Source organism: Salvelinus namaycush, chromosome 20, assembly GCF_016432855.1.
Source record: "Salvelinus namaycush isolate Seneca chromosome 20, SaNama_1.0, whole genome shotgun sequence".
In the NCBI taxonomy this organism is placed as follows: Eukaryota; Metazoa; Chordata; class Actinopteri; order Salmoniformes; family Salmonidae; genus Salvelinus; species Salvelinus namaycush.
The window spans coordinates 20,614,565-20,637,718 of NC_052326.1; the positions used below are offsets into that span (position 1 = coordinate 20,614,565).

Sequence of the window (23,154 nt, forward strand, 5' to 3'; positions counted from 1 at the left end):
TGGTGTCCTCTCTGTTCTTCAGGGCCTGTATGCTTTCCTTTCTTTTCTTCGGGGCCTGTATGGTGTCCTCTCTGTTCTTCAGGGCCTGTATGGTTTCTTCGCTGTTCTTCAGGGCCTGTATGGTGTCCTCTCTGTTCTTCAGGGCCTGTATGGTTTCTTCGCTGTTCTTCAGGGCCTGTATGGTGTCCTCTCTGTTCTTCAGGGCCTGTATGGTTTACTTGCTGTTCTTCAGGGCCTGTATGGTTTCCTTGCTGTTCTTCAGGGCCTGTATGGTGTCCTCTCTGTTCTTCAGGGCCTGTATGGTTTACTTGCTGTTCTTCAGGGCCTGTATGGTTTCCTTGCTGTTCTTCAGGGCCTGTATGGTGTCCTCTCTGTTCTTCAGGGCCTGTATGGTGTCCTCTTTGATCTTCTCTGAACGCCTCTGACTTCTGATGCCAGGTTTTTTTTTGTTCAATCTATCTATTTATCTATCTATCTATCGCTTTAAAGGCCCAGTGCAGTCGATGTGGAGGAACATTTTTGGTGATATATTATGTTGGTATGAACACAGTGAAGAATAATGATGATGATTTATAATTTTGATACTTCTCATTGAATCTGTAAGCCTAGTATAGTGTGTAATGATCTGTGATTGCTATAAACAGCCAGTGGGCATCCAAAAGGCAAATGTATTGTAGGGTAATTGACTTCTCTTTAGGATGGGCGGTATCCAGATTTTCATACCTTCACACAGTTCCTGTACCATACCGGGGTACTGTATACTCTATTGCTGTCAGTGCACCCAAGGGGAGCTATTTCTTTCGAAATATAAGAAATTCAATTCATGTAGGCAGCAGGGATCTTAATCCCTGTAACCAAGAAGCTTGATCTTGACATCTAGCCACTCAGCTAGCAAGTTAGCAAACCAAATGCATAGCTGAAGACCTGACCTGGAGATCATTTATTTGCCACATCTTAGGTAGTTAGCTTATAGTTTCCATCTACGTAACATTGCAAAAATCAGAAACTTTCTGTCCAAAAATGATGCAGAAAAATTAATCCATGCTTTTGTTACTTCTAGGTGTTACGTTCCCCAGTGTCTGTGTTGTATTTGAGTGTGTGTGTTTCAGGAGATGGCTTCCTGGAAGCCTCCCCAACCAGCTGATTGGTCGACTCAATGGCTAATGGATGATTAGAGAGCTGACCCCGCCCCCTCGTCAAGATGCAGCTGTATCCAATTAGACGCCTGAAGCTATATAAAAGCCAGTGTTCTGTTCAGGAGGAGAGAAGATTGATATTTTGGAGAGATTAGAGAGATTTTTTTCTGGAGAATTTGATTGTGATATAGTGTTGGTTGTTTCTCAAAGAGATTTGGTATGTTGCTCCTACCTATCTTTCCGATTTGGTCCTGCCGTACATACCTACACGTACGCTACGGTCACAAGACGCAGGCCTCCTAATTGTGTCAGGACCCGGTGTGAGAAACAGTTACTAATAGTCGGCAGAACCCAGAAGATGAGGCAGACACAGCAGTACTAGAGACGGTGGTTTAATAAAGGAAAAAGATCTTCAGGCAAGAAATATAAATCCACAATGTCAAAAGTAAAGCCAAGAGAAAAAATTAGTATCCTCCAAGATACAATGAAAATCCACAAAGTGGTAAGAACAGCAGGAAAAAACAAACCTTAAAAAGAATAATCAAAAATAAACAACAAAACCTGAGAACCTCAGGAAAATCCAACTAGAGAAATAAAGTTTCACAGCATGGCTGGGTGCTAACATACAAACACAGAGCAAAGAACTGAGGAACACTAAGGGTTTAAATACCTACATGGAAATGAGGCACAGGTGCAATTAATAACTATAACAAGGGAAAAACAAAAGGTTCAAAAATGGGGGCATCTAGTGACCAAAACAATCCTGGCCAAATCCTGACAAATTGTCCCTAGAATTTCTAAGCAAACAGCTGGAGGCAGGGCTTTCTCCTATAGATCTCCATTTTTATGTTATGGTCTGCCTACCCATGTGAGAGACGCAGACTCAGTCTCAACTTTTAAGTCTTTACTGAAGACTCATCTCTTCAGTGGGTCATATGATTGAGTGTAGTCTGGCCCAGGAGTGTGAAGGTGAACGGAAAGGCTCTGGAGCAACGAACCGCCCTTGCTGTCTCTGCCTGGCCGGTTCCCATCTCTCCACTGGGATTCTCTGCCTCTGACCCTATTACAGGGGCTGAGTCACTGGCTTACTGGTGCTCTTTCATGCCGTCCCTAGGAGGGGTGCGTCACTTGAGTGGGTTGAGTCACTAACGTAATCTTCTTGTCTGGGTTGGCGCTCCCCCTTGGGTTGTGCCGTGGCGGAGATCTTTGTGGGCTATACTCGGCCTTGTCTCAGGATGGTAAGTTGGTGGTTGAAGATATCCCTCTAGTGGTGTGGGGGCTGTGCTTTGGCAAAGTGGGTGGGGTTATATCCTTCCTGTTTGGCCCTGTCCGGGGGTATCATCGGATGGGGCCACAGATGGCCGGATGACCCCTCCTGTCTCAGCCTCCAGTATTTATGCTGCAGTAGTTTATGTGTCGGGGGGCTAGGGTCAGTTTGTTATATCTGGAGTACTTCTCCTGTCTTATCCGGTGTCCTGTGTGAATTTAGGTATGCTCTCTCTAATTCTCTCTTTCTCTCTTTCTTTCTCTCTCTCGGAGGACCTGAGCCCTAGGACCATGCCTCAGGACTACCTGGCATGATGACTCCTTGCTGTCCCCAGTCCACCTGGCCGTGCTGCTGCTCCAGTTTCAACTGTTCTGCCTGCGGCTATGGAAGCCTGACCTGTTCACCGGACGTGCTACCTGTCCCAGACCTGCTGTTTTCAACTCTCTAGAGACCGCAGGAGCGGTAGAGATACTCTTAGTAATCGGCTATGAAAAGCCAACTGACATTTACTCCTGAGGTGCTGACTTGCTGCACCCTCGACAACTACTGTGATTATTATTATTTGACCATGCTGGTCCTTTATGAACATTTGAACATCTTGGCCATGCTCTGTTATAATCTCCACCCGGCACAGCCAGAAGAGGACTGGCCACTCCTCATAGCCTGGTTCCTCTCTAGGTTTCTTCCTAGGTTTTGGCCTTTCTAGGGAGTTTTTCCTAGCCACCGTGCTTCTACACCTGCATTGCTTGCTGTTTGGGGTTTTAGGCTGGGTTTCTGTACAGCACTTTGAGATATCAGCTGATGTAAGAAGGGCTATATAAATACATTTGATTTGATTTGATTTGATAGTTATAAGCAGTGGTGTGGCAAGCACCCCACTAGCTTTATTGCGCCCCAAACCATAATATGTTTTTGTTACAAAATTGACGGTATTGAAAATCATACCATCGGTATTCGAAAATATCTCGGTATACGGTATGTATGGTATACCGCCCAAGCCTGCTTCTCATACAATTGTAAGTGCTTTGTAAGTGTTTTGCTGTCCTCAATTCAAAAGTGTCACTGTTATTTTGAACAACTTAACTTAATAAAATGTTCATGTGAACTCACGTCATATGGTAGGACCTGAATTTTTTATCAAGGTCCTTATCACATCGTGCCATATGTTTATTTGTCCTCTCTGTATACAAGTAGCTATGACGAGTTTCTTCCTGTGTGTGAATTCCTGCCTTGCGAAATGGCCAGCCTGATCCATCAAACAGATACTTCCTATTCACTCTTATCACATTCTTACCAGCAAATCCAGGAAATGGCTGTTTTTAAGTTTTCAACCCCATCCTTCCTCTCCTGTGCTCTCTTCCCCATCTATTCTGAACCATTCTTTCCTTTTGAACTTGGCCTGTATTTGAAGACTTTTCATGACTTCACATTTGGGTTTTCCTCAGCGGAAATACATTGAATTGGCCACAATGACAAGCACACAATCCAATTGATTGTGATCATAGTCACGCACACATATACTCCTTTTTTTAGCCTAGCCCACAGCGCCTGGGACTGGGGGGTTAGAGTGTGAGTGCAGTGGGATTTGGGCCTCTTCCCTCTGACCCAGTTCACATGCTCTCAATGTCTCCTAGCTCCTCTCTTCATAAGCACTAGAGAGGATCTGGTTAGCCCTACCCTTCTCACTCATGCATGGATCAACAGGGATACTATACCTTCACATCATCTCTAGATGGTACATTCTTCATTATTCTGGTTGTTACTGGTTATAAAATTCCAAACCCTCTGTCACATTAGCATTGACCAGATAAAAAGAAAAGAAAAACGCATCGTTAACACCATTTTTGCCTGAGATTTTGCCTGAGTTTCCCTGTTAAATGACTGACACTTATTCTCAGTCAAGCGACATTTATTCTCTGTTCTACAGAGCATGTACATTTTTACTTCTCTGTCAATCAATACCCGTTTGGAGTGAAATTGAAAATACAGGCACTTTGCTCATCGACATTTTCTAGAACTGTGCAAGGGAGAGGATCTCTGCAGCAATATGTAGCAACCACCTTAGTGATAGTGATGCAAGGTGGCCAATATCATTATCACCATTTTCATATCTCCTCCAGGCACTTGATCAATGACATGTTGTCAAGGGCGTCTATCACTGTAAAGTGACCTCGCCGTCAACCGTCAGCAATATGTATGGATTCATTACCCTGCTTTATCACTCATACCTTCAAGCGCTTCATTTAGTCTCTTCACTGGTTTCGCTACATCTCTCTTTACTTCTATTTGGATTTAGATCTGTCCTTTCTATCTCAAATATACCACCAATGAAACTACCACTAAACTAAATTGGGATTGTGCGGTGCAGTTTGTTCAATATAGATTTCAGCATAATGTGTTGAGGGTGGACCTGGCATTGTTCTGAAAAAAAGCTCAGAGGAAGAGCATTTGACAGGACAACAAAGAGAATAGTTAATCCGATTTGTTTCTCTTTTTCTTTTTTTTACATTTTTCACTGTTTTAGATTTCTTTCATTTTTGTGGTGTTGTTCCTCAAATCCTGCGCCAAGTGCAATATAAAAGGGAACGTGTTTAATCCAGGGATCTCCAACCCTGTTCCTGGAAAGCTACCGTTTGTCACACCCTGACCATAGAGAGCCATTGTTTCTCTATGGTATAGTAGGTCAGGGCGTGACTGGGGTGTTCTAGTCTATTATTTCTATGTGGTGTTCTAGTTTATTATTTCTTTGTGGCGTTCTAGTTTTCATATTTCTATGTTGGTGTGCTTGATATGGTTTCCAATTAGAGGCAGCTGGTAATCGTTGTCTCTAATTGGGGATCATATTTAGGTAGCCTTTTTTCCACCTGTGTTTTGTGGGATATTGAATTTTGTAAGTGTATGTAGCACCTCTGTAGTCACGGTTCGTTGTTCATTTATTGTTTATGTTAAGTTTCACTATTAATAAATGATGTGGAACTGTAATCACGCTGCGCCTTGGTCCGTTTCTACAAACGATCGTGACACTGTTCTGTCGGTTTTCGCTCCAACCCCAGTTGTTACTAACCCGATTCAGCTTATCAACCAGCTAATTTTTAGAATCAGGTGTGCTATATTAGGGTTAGAGCAAAAACCTACAGAATGATAGCTTTCCAGGAACAGGGTTGGAGAGCCCTGGAATCTGTCACTAGTCATTGTCATCACTGGCTCCTAATGGGAAATCCACAAACAAGAAACTGTGCCTAGTATTGTTTTATTAGGGCACAGAATAATGCATGAATTTACACTGGAAACTCTTTGCTGGCCCTTTCACACATAAACACAAACACACAGTCACAGTCATACATTCACATAACATACACTGAGAATACAAAACATTAAGAACACCTGCTCTTTCTATGACATTGTCACGGCTGTTGAACGATGAGGACCAAGGTGCAGCGTGGTGAGCGTACATTTTCTTTATTAAATCAAAATGACGCCGAACAAAACAATAAACACTACAAAAACAAACCGTGAAGCTCAAAGGCTATGTGCCCTAAACAAAGTCAACTTCCCACAAAGACAGGTGGAAAAAAGAGCTACCTAAGTATGGTTCTCAATCAGAGACAACGATAGACAGCTGCCTCTGATTGAGAACCACACCCGGCCAAACACAAAGAAATAGAAAACATAGAAATAAAGAAAGTCAGTTGGATTTTCATAGCCAATCATTCAGAGTTAGAAACAGCAGGTGCGGTAGAGAGAGAGAGTTGAAAACAGCAGGTCCGGGACAAGGTAGCACGTCCAGTGAACATGTCAAGGTTCCATAGCCACAGGCAGGACAGTTGATACTGGAGCAGCAGCACGACCAGGTGGACTGCGGACAGCAAGGAGTCATCAGGCCAGGTAGTCCTGAGGCATGGTCCTAGGGCTCAGGACCTCTGAGAGAAGAGAGAAAGAAAGAAAGAGCGAAAGAGAGAGAAAGAGAGAGAGGAAGCAAACTTAAATTCACACAGGACACCGGATAAGACAGGAGAAATACTCCAGATATAACAGGCTGACCCTAGCCCCCCGACACATGCACTATTGCAGCATAAATACTGGAGGCTGAGACAGGAGGGGTCGGGAGACACTGTGGCCCCTTCCGACGATTCCCGCGGACAGGGCCAACCGCGGACAGAGGCCTTTTTCCTTTTGGTAGGCCGTGATTGTAAATAAGAATTTGTCCTTAATTGACTTTCCTAGTTAAATAAAGTTTAAATAAAAATAAATAAAATAAAGATCGGTATTTGGCCAGAAGCAATAACAGCAGTACATGAATCCAAGTCGATTAAAATTAAAGTAGCTATTGTGACTAATATAGTGGCTATGAATCTCATTGTCTGAGACTGATACAGTATTTGGTGTAGTTTCCAGGCATGCCAGTCTGATGGGCCATCTGGCTTTACTGTACAATTTGAATGAAAGAGATTGCTTCCAATATCTGTCCAGTTAAGCCACTTAAACAGGATCCCTATCAGGTTCTGATGACTGGAAGGAGGAATAAACCAAAGGTTTACAAACCCTTGTGAAGATCAATGTGTGTCCACCTTTACATCGGATATAATTTTCTCTAGTACTGTATGTCTCTTCCACAGTTCCCACAGTTTACTTCTCTTTGTTTATGAACATATTCACAAGTTTTTCAGAGGTGACCAGCCCCTGTTCGTAGAGGAAAGACATTTGTGGCATGGTACACAGTCTCGGTCTGTTGGGTTGTAGTCTCTCGTCTCTACCCAGGGATGAAAGGTCACTGATAGATATCCTGTGCTGGGTCTTCAGTCAGCCATGCGTGCTCTCCTTCACATTCCTCTGCTGGGAGGTCAGCTCCATTTGTGACGGTTATGAGCCTTTCAAGACTGCCTGTCCATCTTGAATGAGCTCTCTGAGCTGGTAGATGTCTTTTGTTTTGTATCTGAGCCGACCTCCGACTTCATAGTCTTAGTGTCAGTTACCATGATCTTTTATGTTTTGTGTGTGTCTGAGTTGCTGTAGATTAGAGTAATTTGATCTTGTTTCCTGATGGACAATAGGCCTACTATGTTCCTTACAATGTTGAATCATTTAACATTATTTGAAAAATGTGTTTCAGTTCAAACAGTAATTATAAGCCTACAGAACTCTTACAGATCATAATTTAATTACTGCTTCACATTTGAACATGTCTTTTCAACTGCACCACATTCAGGGCTGTAAATGAAAGTGCTGAGATACAGTACATGTGACAGGTTGACTTTGTAAGAGCTTCTAAGTTCTAAGAGGCTGAAAGTCAGTGTCATGGCCCAGGCAAATCCCTAGTGAGGCTTGATGTGAGTTCATGGAATTCTCTCATTATTCTAAAAGATGGACTTCTCATCCTTAGCATACAGGCATAATAACCCTCTAATAAACTGCGATTAAATCTGTGGTTTCATTTTATATAAGGCGTCTCTGAGAGGTAGGCACTAGGCAGTGTTTTTCCTGTTTCCCCCCTTTTTTCACTAGTATGAATTAGCTTGATTCTAAGATTTGTATTCAAGCCAAACAGCTTGCTTCACAGAAGGCAACAACATCTCTGGTTGAATATCTTTAGAACACAATGGCACCCTTTCACTTCTTAGAATGAATGCAGGTCATCTGGGGCCTGTCCAGATGATGTAAAGCATGAGGTTTGGGGAGAGAAGTAATGATTTCAAGCACGAGGGAAGTAATGGAATTTCTGCGTGTTATGAAAATGTAAATTGAGGGCCTGGGGATACATAGGTGCAAAGTACCTTCGAGACCAAATGCCTAGGAACCCCAAAATCTAAAATGCAGTTGTGAGTCAGAGCATACACAAATAACTGAAACACGGAGAGGTGCTTGCGTTGCACGTGTTTACTACAAGGTGCTGCTGTGTTTGCTGGCAGTGCTTTGCTTGGTTGGAGGACCGTGTTCATGAGTCATCATCTCTGCCCTGGGGCTCTGCAGCCAGATGATGGAGCAGATGTATTTCTTCTTGTTGTAGTTCCTCTAATATACAGTTGAGGCATCATTACATCTCTGTAAACATTTATTATACATTCGGAACCTTTCCAAATTGATATAATGGTTATGAATTATTTGTTTTTTTACACCTCAGATTCTTTGTCATTAGTCTGAAGTTGTCAGACCCCAGTGTGTGTTATGGTATACTGTAGAGGGTGGTTGTGTTCAGTGCTGAGCATTGTGCTCTCTCTCTCTCTCTCTCTGGCTAGAATGTTATCCCTTGTGTCATGTACAGTTGAAGTCGGAAGTTTACATACACTTAGATTGGAGTCATTAAAACTCGTTTTTCAACCACTCCACAAATTTCTTGTTAACAAACTATAGTTTTGGCAAGTCGGATAGGACATCTACTTTGTGCATGACACAAGTAATTTTTCCAACAATTGTTTACAGACAGATAATTTCACTTATAATTCACTGTATCACAATTCCAGCAGGTCAGAAGTTTACATACACTAAGTTGACTGTGCCTTTAAACAGCTTGGAAAATTCCAGAAAATTATGTCATGGCTTTTGAAGCATCTGATAGGCTAATTGACATCATTTGAGTCAATTGGAGGTGTACCTGTGGATGTATTTCAAGGCCTACCTTCAAACTCAGTTCCTCTTTGCTTGACATCATGGGAAAATCAAAATAAATCAGCCAAGACCTCAGAAAAAACATTGTAGACCTCCACAAGTCTGGTTCATCCTTGGGAGCAATTTCCAAACACCTGAAGGTAACACTTTCATCTGTACAAACAATAGTACGCAAGTATAAACACCATGGGATCACGCAGCCATCATACCGCTCAGGAAGGAGATGCGTTCTGTCTCCTAGAGATGAACGTACTTTGGTGCGAAAAGTGCAAATCAATCCCAGAACAACAGCAAAGGACCTTCTGAATATGCTGGAGGAAACAAGTACAAAAGTATCTATATCCACAGTGAAATGAGTCCTATATCGACATAACCTGAAAGGCCACTCAGCAAGGACGAAGCCACTGCTCCAAAACCGCCATTAAAAAAGCCAGACTATGGTTTGCAACTGCAAATGGGGACAAAGATCGTACTTTTTGGAGAAATGTCCTCTGGTCTGATGAAACAAAAATAGAACTGTTTGGCCATAATGACCATCGTTATGTTTGGAGGAAAAAGGGGAGGCTTGCAAGCCGAAAAACACCTTCCCAACCGTGAAGCACGGGGGTGGCAGCATCATGTTGTGGGGGTGCTTTGCTGCAGGAGGGACTGGTGCACTTCACAAAATAGATGGCATCATGAGGCAGGAAAATTATGTGGATATATTGAAGCAACATCTCAAGACATCAGTCAGGAAGTTAAAGCTTGGTCGCAAATGGGTCTTCCAAATGGACAATGATCCCAAGCATACTTCCAATGTTGTGGCAAAATGGCTTAAGGACAACAAAGTCAAGGTATTGGAGTGGCCATCACAAAGCCCCGACCTCAATCTTATAGAACACTTGTGGGAAGAACTGAAAAAGCGTGTGCGAGCAAGGAGGCCTACAAACCTGACTCAGTTACACCAGCTCTGTCAGGAGGAATGGGCTAAAATTCACCCAACTTATTGTGGGACGGTTGTGGAATGCTACCCAAAACGTTTGACCCAAGTTAAACAATTTAAAGGCAATACTACCAAATACTAATTGAGTGTATGTGAACTTCTGACCCACTGGGAATGTGATGAAAGAAATAATAGCTGAAATAAATCATTCTCTCTACTATTATTCTGACATTTCACATTCTTAAAATAAAGTGGTGATCCTAACTGACTTAAGACAGGGACTTTTTACTAGGATTAAATGTCAGGAATTGTGAAAAACTGTATGTGGCTAAGGTGTATGTAAACTTCCAACTTCAACTGTACAGTCGTGGCCAAAAGTTTTGAGAATGAACCAAATATACATTTTCACAGAGTCTGCTGCCTCAGTTTGTATGATGGCAATTTGCATATACTCCAGAATGTTATGAAGAGTGATCAGACGAATTGCAATTTATTGCAAAGTCCCTCTTTGCCATGGAAATGAACTGAATCCCCCAAAAACATTTCCACTGCATTTCAGCCCTGCCACAAAGGGACCAGCTGACATCATGTCAGTGATTCTCTTGTTAACACAGGTGTGAGTGTTGACGAGGACAAGGCTGGAGATCACTCTGTCATGCTGACTGAGTTCGAATGACAGACTGGAAGCTTCAAAAGGAGGGTGGCGCTTGGAATCATTGTTTTTCCTCTGTCAACCATGTTTACCTGCAAGGAAACACGTGCCATCATCATTGCTTTGCACAAAAGGGCTTCACAGGCAAGGATATTGCTGCCAGTAAGATTGCACCTAAATCAACCATTTATTGGATCATCAAGAACTTCAAGGAGAGCGGTTCAATTGTTGTGAACAAGGCTTCAGGGCGCCCAAGAAAGTCCAGCAAGCGCCAGGACCGTCTCCTAAAGTTGATTCAGTTGCGGGATCGGGGCACCACCAGTACAGAGCTTGCTCAGGAATGGCAGCAGGCAGGTGTGAGTGCATCTGCACGCACAGTGAGGTGAAGACTTTTGGAGAATGGCCTGGTGTCAAGAAGGGCAGCAAAGAAGCCACTTCTCTCCAGAAAAAACATCAGGGACAGACTGATATTCTGCAAAAGGTACAGGGATTGGACTGCTGAGGACTGGGGTAAAGTCATTTTCTCTGATGATTCCCCTTTCCGATTGTTTGGGGCATCCAGAAAAAAGCTTGTCCGGAGAAGACAGTGAGCGCTACCATCAGTCCTGTGTCATGCCAACAGTAAAGCATCCTGAGACCATTCATGTGTGGAGTTGCTTCTCAGCCAAGGGAGTGGGCTCACTCACAATTTTGCCTAAGAACACAGCCATGACTAAAGAATGGTACCCACACATCCTCAGAGAGCAACTTCTCCCAACCATCCAGGAACAGTTTGCTGACGAACAATGCCTTTTCCAACATGATGGAGCACCTTACCATAAGGCAAAAGTGATAACTAAGTGGCTCAGGCAACAAAACATAGATATTTTGGGTCCATGGCCAGGAAACTCCCCAGACCTTAATCCCATTGAGAACTTGTGGTCAATCTTCAAAAGGCAGGTGGAAAAACAAAACCCCACAAATTCTGACAAACTCCAAGCATTGATTATGCAAGAATGGGCTGCCATCAGTCAGGATGTGGTCCAGAAGTTCATTTACAGCATGCCAGGGCGGATTGCAGAGTTATTGAAAAAGAAGGGTCACCACTGCAAATACTGACTCTTTGCATCAACTTCATGTAATTGTCAATAAAAGCCTTTGACACATATGAAATGCTTGTAATTATACTTCAGTATTCCATAGTAACATCTGACAAAAATAACTAAAGACAGTGAAGCAGCAAACTTTGTGGAAATTAATATTTGTGTCACTCTCAACACTTTTGGCCACGACTGTACATACCAGCCCTACCCAAAGGGAAGAGGTGGGCAGGCCAGGGACTTGGCTGGCTGAGGGCACTACAGGGCAGGCATACACAGTGCAGAGCAGCGGGCACTGCTGAATGCTAAGCACGCCTTTAAAGAGAGCCCTTTGTCAGAATCCACCCCTGATGAATAGACTGCTCAGCATTTGAGAGTGTGTGGGATCTGTACAGCATTCTTCTCAAGTCATCAAGACTGTCTGTCCATTTTAACCATTGCAATGCCTAATGGAGAAAATATCTTGACTAGAAAATATACTCTACTAATTCATGCAGGGGCTTATCCAAGACCCAGTGGTACAGCACACATTGTGGTGGAGGAATCCTCCCAGACAACCCTCCCTCTGAACAGGCAGGCACCCCAGCTGTCAGTCTGAATTAGGCCAGGCCTTAGATCCCCACCACGGATCAGGACAGGACAGACTAAGTCCTCCGATAGGGAGTCAGAGTACAGGCGCAGAACGGGACGGAAGCTCCTCTCAGGATACAGTCAAGACAACGTTTGCAGGTATGGGAAAGCTTATGAATGGGGATTTCACATGGTATTTTGAAAGCTATTACAGTTCCTGTAAGCAGCTGTTTTTTAATGAAGTACTAACTGTCAAATGACTTACTAACTGTCGCTATGTTTGATGAGTTTTAGAATAACAAGCACAGAGAGAGCATCCTTCTAGAACAGTCAAAAGCAGCTCTGTTCTTGAAAAATGTGGAATCTGATTCTATTCTAGTGCCTTATTGGGATCATTTTCTTTCTTTCTTTCTTTCTTTCTTTCTTTCTTTCTTTCTTTCTTTCTTTCTTTCTTTCTTTCTTTCTTTCTTTCTTTCTTTCTTTGTTTCTTTCTTTCTTTCTTTCTTTCTTTGTTTCTTTGTTTCTTTCTTTCTTTCTTTCTTTCTTTCTTTCTTTCTTTCTTTCTTTCTTTCTTTCTTTCTTTCTTTCTTTCTTTCTTTCTTTCTGTCTCTCTGTGTGTATGTATATGTGTGTGTGTGTGTGTGTTCTAACTTTACTATCATTTTGGGTCCCAAAAGTCCTCACAAGGATAGTAAAACAAGGAAGATTCTGACAAGGCTATTTTAGGCTCAGGCTAAAGGTTTTAGGGTTAGGGTTCTAATTAGGGTTAGGGGTTAGGGGATAGGTTTAGGGTTAGGGTTAGGAGTTAGGGTCAGGGTTAGCTTTAGTTTAAGGATTATGGTTAGGGGTTAGGGAAAATAAGATTTTGAATGGGAATAAATGTTTTCTTGCCCACTTGGATAGTAAAACCATGTGTGTGTGTGTGTGTGTGTGTGTGTGTGTGTGTGTGTGTGTGTGTGTGTGTGTGTGTGTGTGTGTGTGTGTGTGTGTGTGTGTGTGTGTGTATCACACACACGTTTTGGGATTTTCCTCCTGTTTTTTCACTCTAGTGTCTACTTTCAGCCATACACTGAGAATACAAACATTAAGAACCATGATATAGACTGACCAGGTGAATATAAGTGAAAGTTATGATCCCTTATTGATGTCACTTGTTAAATCCACTTTAATCAGTGTAGACGAAGGGGAGGAGACAGGTTAAATAAGGATTTTTAAGCCTTGACACAACTGAGTCATGGATTGTGTACAGTATGTGTGTCATTCAGAGGGTGGATGGGCAAGACAAAAAGACTGCAACGCTGCTGGGTTTTTCTCGCTCAACAGTTTCCTGTGTGTATCAGGAATGGTCCACCACCCAAATGACATCCAGCCAACTTGACACATCTTTGGGAAGCATTGGAGTCATCATGGGCCAACATCCCTGTGGAAGGCTTTCAACACCTTGCCCTGACGAATTGAGGCTGTTCTGAGGGCAAAAGGGCGTGCAACTCAATATTAGGAAAGTGTTCCTAATGTTTTGTAAACTCTGTGTATGTCCTGTCGGGAATAGTCTCTCTAGCCATGTTTGTTTAAAATCCATTTGAACAATACTATGTTGGTTAAGAATAAGAAAGGAGGAAGAGAGAGAGCGAAAGCAAGCGAAAGACATGCAGGGAGGGGAAGGAAAACGTTAAAAAACGACTCTTTGAGGCAGCAGTCACTAAGGGGAGGGCAGCCGGATACCACTAGTGGGTGGCGACTGATGATTGTATCTGAGCCATGGACACACATAGCAGCAAGCCTCTCTTTTACATACTCCCTTTCCCTAAACAGGAATAGATGTCATGTTTTAAACAGGAATGGATGTAGTAGGCGGTTTTCTGTCACACAGTTTCTTACATCATCCCTTCTGTCTGGCTTTTTCTCAGAATTCACCCAGAAAACAACAATTCGGCACAGACTGAGACTCCTGGATCCTGCAGTGTTTTACAGCACTATCTACTCTTACCAGTGGCCGCTGGAATAGGAGGAGAAACTGCTGCCTGAGGCCTGAGAACAGGGATTCTAACACAGGGATTCTAAGATTCTAACACTGCCACACAGGCAGCTCAACAGTCATGTCAGCCTCCCTCCTGGACGCTGATCCCATCTATGCCACGGTTGTCCACACTGCCAAGGCCAAGGCATGGGAGTCACCAGGTGCTGTGTCTGTACCTCCAGTCAGGCTGAGGCCTCCGGTGGACCTGAAGCTGATCCGCAGCCTCTCCAAGTCAGACTCAGACCTGTTTGTGTCTTCCCTGAGTGAAGAGGATGGGGGTCTGAACGGCCACTGTGAGTCTGTGACCAACTGCAGCTCTGGGAAAAAACGGATGGAGAGATCGCCCTCCTTCGCCTCAGAGTGGGATGAGGTAATACTCTGGGCTCTCTGGGTGGGAGGAGAGGCAGGGATTGGCACTGGGAGAGTTAATGCATAGACAGGCTACCAATTGCGCTTTTTAACTCCTATAGGGGCTCGGGGGAAAGGGGGGGGAGTATTGTAATAAGGGATAAAGAGAGGAAGGAAGAAGAGTGAGAGGCAGGGGGGGAAGGGGCAGCAGTGGCGCTGACTTTACCTATACAGTCACTGCAGAATGCCTGCAGGCAAGTGCTGAATGCATGAGTGGCCTGATCACTCCCACCGATACCCCATAGCAGCCCTGGCACAAAAGGCTAATTGGGCTTGGACTGTCACTCCAGATACAGCCAGACTGCTTCCCAGGGGTCAGCCCATGCATGGTTCAATGTCTCCCCTGTTCCCACTGTTTCTCCTGCTCTCTGGAAGGCTAATATAGGACAGAGCCCCAGCCTCAACACTTACTGTATGTATACAGATTCCATTCTGGTCTAAAGATGCATTGTGCTGAACTCTAGTCTAGATAGAGGTTATTGCCTCTTTTGGCTCAGCAGTGTCTCCCCCCGTGGCCATTCCCCCTGTTATTCCCTAGTTCCCCGGCCCTCTCTCTGCTCTCCCCTCTCTTCTCTGCTCCCTGACAGTACTGTTTACTCAGGCCCTGCTGGGTGGGGTGTCCTGTTCTCAAGAGCATCCTGTTTTGCAGCTGCCCCCGTGTGTCTGTTTCTTGTGTAGATTTTAGGGATTCATTTGGAGCAGGATGGGGGAGAGGACGCAGGGACAAATACTTACTCAGACATACTCATAAGGAGCTTAACGGCCAATTCACCTCAGACAGTCCAGAGCCCGGGTCTATTACACACACACACACACACACACACACACACACACACACACACACACACACACACACACACACACACACACACACACACACACACACACACACACACACACACACACACACACACACACACACACACACACACACACACACTGTTCATAATTGTCTGAAGTCATTTACCGGTATATTTGTAATTTCTTGTCATTAGCCTGCCCTATGCTTGTCCCATTTATTTGATGTGATGTAAAGGTTATATTGAGGGCATTTAAGCATAAGAGTGGTCCTCCATGCGGGAAAACACTCTAGCAGACAAGGGATTATCACACGGTATGCTAATGACAGGTATGATGACATCTATTATCAACAGCTTTACATCTTGAGTACATTTGTTAAATTCTTTAAAGGTACAAGTGTCCAAACCAGACATGTTAAAGATTGCATATCTCCATACCTCCACTCATTAGTGATGCTCTGAATATCTCCATTCATTATTGATACTTTGAATATCTCCATTCATTAGTGATACTTTGAATATCTCCATTCATTAGTGAGCGTACTTCAATTGATCTTTTTATATCAGAGAGATGATTGTGGTTGTAGTGTGTGTTTGCTCGTGCGTGCGTATAAGTGTGTTGTGGCATGCTCTCGTCCATTTCCCTCATTGTGTTAACATTGCTATAGTCTATTGGGGCGCTGGCTGAAAATAATTTCAGCTTGGAAAGACTAACATGTTCAGCACATATGCTGGTTTAAGTCGTTTCATAATTAATGTGGCTAGCTGGGGCAGAGATCTATTTATAATATCTAGTTTGACAAACTCACCTGACAGATTGCGTCTGCATTGGCTCACCCAGCGAAACACATCCACCTGATGTCCCCATCCCACTGCGCCAGACTGACAGAGAGCTGGCTATGTCGGGCATATGAGCAAACATGCTTGATTGAACATCTGATTAAAAGTCTCTCCTCTCGTCATCTAGGCATGGAGCCAATGGGCAGTTCAGCTGTGAACATAGTCCATAGGTGAAACAGGCATGGCAATGAGATCCATAAAAAAACTCCCGTCTTTGAGGTGTCCTCTTGGTTCCACCATCAGTCTATTGGTCTGTACTGTGGCCTGTCCTGAATTAGGGATCCTGTTACATACCAATCTGGCTCAACCCCCTGCCTCATATTACCTCCTGATGGCTAAACTTCACCATTCATTTGTAATATACACTACAGTTTAAAAGTTTGGGGTCACTTATCTTTGAAAGAAAAGCAAATGTTTTTTCCATTAAAATATCATCAAATTGATCAGAAATACAGTGTAAACAATGTTAATGTTGTAAATTAATATTGTAGCTGGAAACGTCAGATTTTAATGGAATATCTACATAGGCGTACAGAGGCCCATTATCAGCAACCATCACTCCTGTGTTCCAATGGGACTTTGTGTTACCTAATCCAAGTTTATCATTTTAAAAGGCTAATTGATCATTAGAAAACCCTTTTGCAATTATGTTAGCACAGATGAAAACTGTTGTGCTGATTATAGAAGCAATAAAACTGTCCTTCTTTAGACTAGTTGAGTATCTGGAGCATCAGCATTTGTGGGTTCGATTACAGGCTCAAAATGGCCAGAAACATAGAACTTTCTACTGAAACTCGTCAGTCTATTCTTGATCTGAGAAATGAAGGCTATTCCATGCGAGAAATTGGCAAGAACCTGAAGATCTCTTTCAATGCTGTGCACTACTCTCTTCACAGAATAGTGCAAACTGGCTCTAACCAGAATAGAAAGAGGAGTGGGGAGCTGAGCAAGAGGACAAGTACATTGGAGTGTCTAGTTTGAGAAACAGATGCCTCACAAGTCCTCAACTGGCAGCATCATTAAATAGTACCCGCAAAACACCAGTCTCAACGTCAACAAAGAAGAGGCGACTTCGGGATGCTGGCCTTCTAGGCAGAGTTGCAAAGAAAAAGCCATATTTCAGACCGGCCAATAAAAAGAAAAGATTAAGATAGGCAGAAGAACACAGACATTGGACAGAGGAACACAGGAGTGATGGTTGCTGATAATGGGCCTCTGAACGCCTATGTAGATATTCCATAAAAAATCTGCCGTTTCCAGCTACAATAGTCATTTACAACATTAGCAATGTCTACACTGTATTTCTGATCAATTTGATTTAATGGACAAAAAAATAGCTTTTCTATCAAAAACAAGGACATTTCTAAGTGACCTCAAACTTTTTGAACTGTAGTGTACCTGCAGTGAAAAGGCAATACTTATGGACTACACATTCTTATTGTGCCTAGATACTGAGAAAGGCAGGAGAAAAGTTCCATAAAGAGCTGCTGCTATTCAATCTGGCAAAGGGATTTACAGTCCAGGCTCCTAATTGCTAATTGGTAAAGTAGTTTAATGTCTATCCAGCTCAAAGCTTATAGCTGACAGTGATTCGTCATGATCTACACAGATGGGTTTATAATTAACCAATGAACTTTTGTTCATATGGGGACTTAGCTAAATTAATAGCTGTGGCTTGACTGTCTATAATGTGGATACTATACATTACTATACAGATTTAATCCTGAGCGATAGATCCATGAGAGGCCCTAGTTAGGGTAAGCTTCCCAACAGGTCTTCTCCCTGGGTCCTTGATGTGGGTAACAGAACAGTGTGACAGCAGCATGGCATCAGCAGCAGAGATTGAAGTGCCCACTAAGAGGATTAGCATATAGATCCCATCTGAATACAGTCTGATCACTTTTAAGAGAAACACAATTGATTTAACCGCTTACGGCTGAGATCAGCTAAGATCCCGTTAACGGGATCGATTTGACAACAGCCAGTGGAAGTGCAGGACGCCAAATTCAAACAACAGAAATCTCATAATTAAAATTCCTCAAACATACAAGTATTTCACACCATTTTAATGATAAACTTGTTGTTAATCCCACCAAAGTGTCCGATTTCAAAAAGGCTTTACGACGAAAGCAAACCAAACGATTATGTTAGGTCAGTACCTAGTCACAGAAAAACACAGCCATTTTTCCAGCCAAAGAGAGGAGTCACAAAAAGCAGAAATAGAGATAAAAATTAATCACTAACCTTTGATGATCTTCATCAGATGACACTCATAGGACTTCATGTTACACAATACATGTATGTTTTGTTCGATAAAGTGCACATTTATATCCAAAAATCTCAGTTTACATTGGCGCGTTACGTTCAGTAATGTTTTGCTTCCAAAACATCCAGTGATTTTGCAGAGAGCCACATCAATTTACAGAAATAGTCATCATAAACTTTAATATAAGATACAAGTGTTATGCACAGAATTAGAGATATACTTCTCCTTAATGCAACCGCTGTGTCAGATTTCTGAAAAACTTAACGGAAAAAGCAAACCATGCAATAATCTGAGTACAGTGCTCAGACAACAAAACCATGTTGGAGTCAACAGAAGTCAGAAATAGCGTTATAAATATTCACTTACCTTTGATGATCTTCATCAGAATGCACTCCCAGGAATCCCAGTTCCACAATAAATGTTTGATTTGTTCGATAAAGTACATAATTTATGTCCAAATACCTCCTTTTGGTTCACGCGTTTAGCCCAGTAATCCAAATTCATGAGGCGCGAGCAGACGAAAAGTCAAAAAGTTCCGTTACAGTCCGTAGAAACATGTCAAACGATGTATAGAATCAATCTTTAGGATCTTTTTATCATAAATCTTCAATAATGTTTCAACCGGAGAATTCCTTTGTCTTCAGAAATGCAATGGAACGCAAGCTAACTCTCACGTGAACGCGCCTGGTCAGCTCATGGCACTCTGCCAGACCCCTGACTCAAAGAGCCCTCATTCCCCCCTCCTTCACAGTAGAAGCATCAAACAAGGTTCTAAAGACTGGTGACATCTAGTGGAAGCCCTAGGAAGTGCAATATGACCAATACCCCACTGTATATTCGATAGGCGATGAGTTGAAAAACTACAAACCTCAGATTTCCAACTTCCTGGTTGGATTTTTTCTCAGGCTTTTGCCTGCCATATGAGTTATGTTATACTCACAGACATCATTCAAACAGTTTTAGAAACTCCAGAGTGTTTTCTATCCAAATATACTAATTATATGCATATCTTAGCATCTGGGACAGAGTAGCAGGCAGTTTACTCTGGGCACCTTATTCATCCAAGCTACTCAATACTGCCCCCAGCCATAAGAAGTTTTAACAGAGTCCATCAACAGGCCCTTGACTTCATAACTGTGCTATAATATTTATAATATAATATATTTCTTTGTGGTCACCATACTTGATTATTCCCACTCATTGTCGCACTAATCAAAGGCTTGCCACTCAAGAGCTTACTGGAAAATAGTGCATATGTGCATTCTACTGTAAGACAATTCACAATTCAGTTTGAAAAATCATCTATTATGTGATGCGTTATGATAGCTACACTGACTAGTTTTTTGTACACATTTTCCACTGATTTGTTCTCAACTGATGTCCTGTATATCTGGAAAGAGTGATGATGTGGGACAGTTATGTAGCCTTAATTGTATTACTCTCGGGCCGAAATAATCTACCTCTTTAATTGTAATGAGATGGAATTCCTCATAAAGCAGCTTTTGGGCCGAGATAAGGTGCACTATGGGCAATGTGGTGCTGGTAAGTGTGTGATATAGAATGTAACTGGGTTAATTCAAAGTGGAATATGTAAGGTCTGTATCGCTGGAGGGAGCTGCCATGTTCCCCACGTGTCTGACTTCTAAATGAATCAAGGCTTTTCCTGAGTGTTGATGCCACTAGCAAAGTGTATAGGACTTCTCAAATACTAAATATTGCATCAAATAGCCCTTTCTTTGTCTCCAGTGTAATTAGTGAAAGCAAATTCAGATTTTCATCTTCTTATAGTTGTATAAAATACAGATTTAATCACAGCACTGTATTATGGCATAATCATAGCACTGTATTATGGCATAAGCTACCACTTGAACAGTTAGTGTACAGTTAGCGCCCTCCATGGCTCTGAGAAGCTCTCTTCCCATAATCCCAGTCTGTCAAGAGGAAAGGGTGCTGGAGAATGTCACACCAGTTCTCACACAAAAATACAAGGCTGAACTGTACAATATTACTGCAATATTCTTCTTGACTTTGCTTTTATAAGATACATTATTATCCTTTCTTTTCCAAGAGAGAAGAGGTTTTAGGTCCATAATGTGCTGTATTGTTCTGTGTTAACCTCCAGGCAGGCTTGTTGTTTCTCTCTGTATACTGCATGTTTTCCCTTTCTGTTCAGAGAAGAGGCAGAGAGCTTTATTTAATCTCATAAAGGTCATTTTGCAGAGATCTTAAGCTATTTGGCCTGCCACTTTCCCCTGGGCTTCGTGCACACAAGGTTCAAACGCTTTAAATTGTGGGTGACCCTATTACCCTGCTGTGTTTTTGCTGAGTGGTGGAGGGAGTGTGAATGACCATTAAAACGCTAGCAACATTTTTGTGTAAATGCTGACCAGACCGCTTGCGCACATGCGTCCGTGTGCGCATGATGATTTTTGTTCAGACAGACGCGATCAGGACACGCAGGTTGGAATATCAAAATGAACTCTGAACCAACTATATTAATTTGGTGGCAGGTTGAAAAGCATTTAACATTTATGGCAAATTAGCTAGCTAGCTTGCTGTTGCTAGCTAATTTGTCCTGGGATATAAACATTGGGTTGTTATTTTACCTGAAATGCACAAGGTCCTCTACCCTGACAATTAATCCACAAATAAAAGGGTAAACCGAGTTTGTTTCTAGTAATCTCAACCTTTAGGATTCTTCTTCTTCATCGGACTTTGTATGGCAGTTGGCAACCAACTTTAAGGTGCATTACCACCACCAACTGGACTGGAGTGTGGACCTCAGTTCATTTTCCCATGTGGGAATATGCTCTTAAAAACCAATGAGGAGATGGGTGAGGCGGGACTTGCAGCGCGTCAAGCGCCACAAATAGAAACAAGTTCTATTTTAGCGCCTGGCTATGTAGACACTTGTTGACACGCGCGAGCAATGTGGGAGCAATGATTGAATAACATGTTTGTGTACATTTATTTTGCAACGCTCGCACACGCGACATGAGCGGTGTGGTCAGCATGTTACTCTTAAACAACCCTCCTCCATCTTCAGCCCTCCTCCTCAGTCAGCCTCCATGTTCAATCAACATTACACTGTCTGTAAACATACAGACACAAGATGTATGAGCAAATGTTGAAGCTTATTAATCAAGGATTTGGCCTGTCTTAAGAAATGTTAGCAGTAAAGGATAAGGTTACAGACTCTGAAAATATATATATTACGTTTATTTGTGTTATGGAAAGGCTGAATATGTTTAATACTGCTATTGTTGAATCTTAGGGTAACCATATCTGGTTTGTTCTGCTCCTCCTCCTCAGATTGACAAGATAATGAACCTGATTGGAGCAGGCATCGAATCGTCCAATGACAAGCAGTGCATATCCCCAGGTAAATGTTATTTATTTGTAATGTCTTGAATACCTTAATGTAGGTAAATGCTGCAGTAAGCTGTATATCAGCCTTGTGATAGAGTGTCCTGGTAAAGGGTTAACCTTTACCTCATTACAGGTAGAATGTGTCTTCGATGTACAGTCTCACTAACAGCCAACAACCCTATTATCTAAGACATAAATGATAGCCGGTGGGAATTGTGGTGGAGTAGCCCACCAAGGTAGTGGCAGTGCTGGCAACACTGGCTGCAGTAACCCTTTGGGGGATGGTCACACTCTGACAATCAGGGAGGGGGCAGAATACTGTGGCCTTGGCAGCACAGCATCATAATGGTCTGACTGCACAGGGGGTACCGGGGAATAAGGGTCTCCACAGGGGACCAGCGTGAGTGTGTGTTGGGGGAAGGGGGGTATCCAAGCTCCATCAGCCAGGAATATACATTGGCTTATCAAATCTTCCCATCCCTGCTCAATTTTGGTACGCCTCTCAAACAACTACAATGGTATATGCATTCACATAGCAAGTCTACTCTTGAGCTAGGCTCTGGGGATGGAACAACTGTTTGTTTATGTGTGTGCGTGAGGGCCTGTGTGAGTGTGTAGGTGGGAGTATTGGTGGAATGGGAGAGGTGTTGATGTGTATGTGTGGATGGGACGTGTGCTTGTAAGCATCAAACAGCCGTTTCTATAGGGTAATGATGTTAGGGACCATATAGGATGGAATCACAAGCTGTAATATAAAATAAATAATATCTGCATGCCTAAATGTTGATTTTCTACTGCTTGTCCTTGATAAAGATAACAATCTTTTGTAGGAAGTGCCTACATTATAATTTTTCAATTGTGGGAAGGAATTAATGTTTGCGTATAAAAATGAAATAATTACATATAGTATAACCGAGGCGAAAGGGTTAGACATGCTTATGGCTACTAACCTGGTTTTGTTCTGTAAGTGGCACTTTGTGCTCTTTTCAAGTGTCCCAACCTCTTAAGGGCCCTAGGATCTATGTGTACGGGGGTGGTCTGTCAGTCACAGGGACGACATCTCTACTTGGGAAGGGGAAGATTTTGTGGGACGGAAATTGTAGGATAACTAGAGGTCTACTTAGAGCCAGTTGGGGCTACAGTATGTTTAGCAGGGCATCTATTATGGTACATCTACGTGGATAACAGACAGGCATTGATTCTGGTGGCACTGGTAGGTATGGAT

General features: G+C 42.7%; 1 protein-coding gene across 1 annotated transcript in view; it reads left to right on the plus strand.

Moving 5' to 3' along the window:
* The first annotated feature begins 12,286 nt into the window (after nt 1-12,286).
* LOC120065113 (ankyrin repeat and SAM domain-containing protein 1A-like) overlaps nt 12,287-23,154 on the plus strand; it is a 45,166-nt gene continuing 34,298 nt past the window's right edge. The window contains exons 1-3 of the mRNA XM_039015843.1: nt 12,287-12,388; nt 14,137-14,616; nt 21,873-21,942. Of these exons, the coding sequence (XP_038871771.1) occupies nt 14,326-14,616; nt 21,873-21,942 (361 nt within the window). The 5' untranslated portion in view covers nt 12,287-12,388; nt 14,137-14,325. The remainder of the gene's footprint in view (nt 12,389-14,136; nt 14,617-21,872; nt 21,943-23,154) is intronic.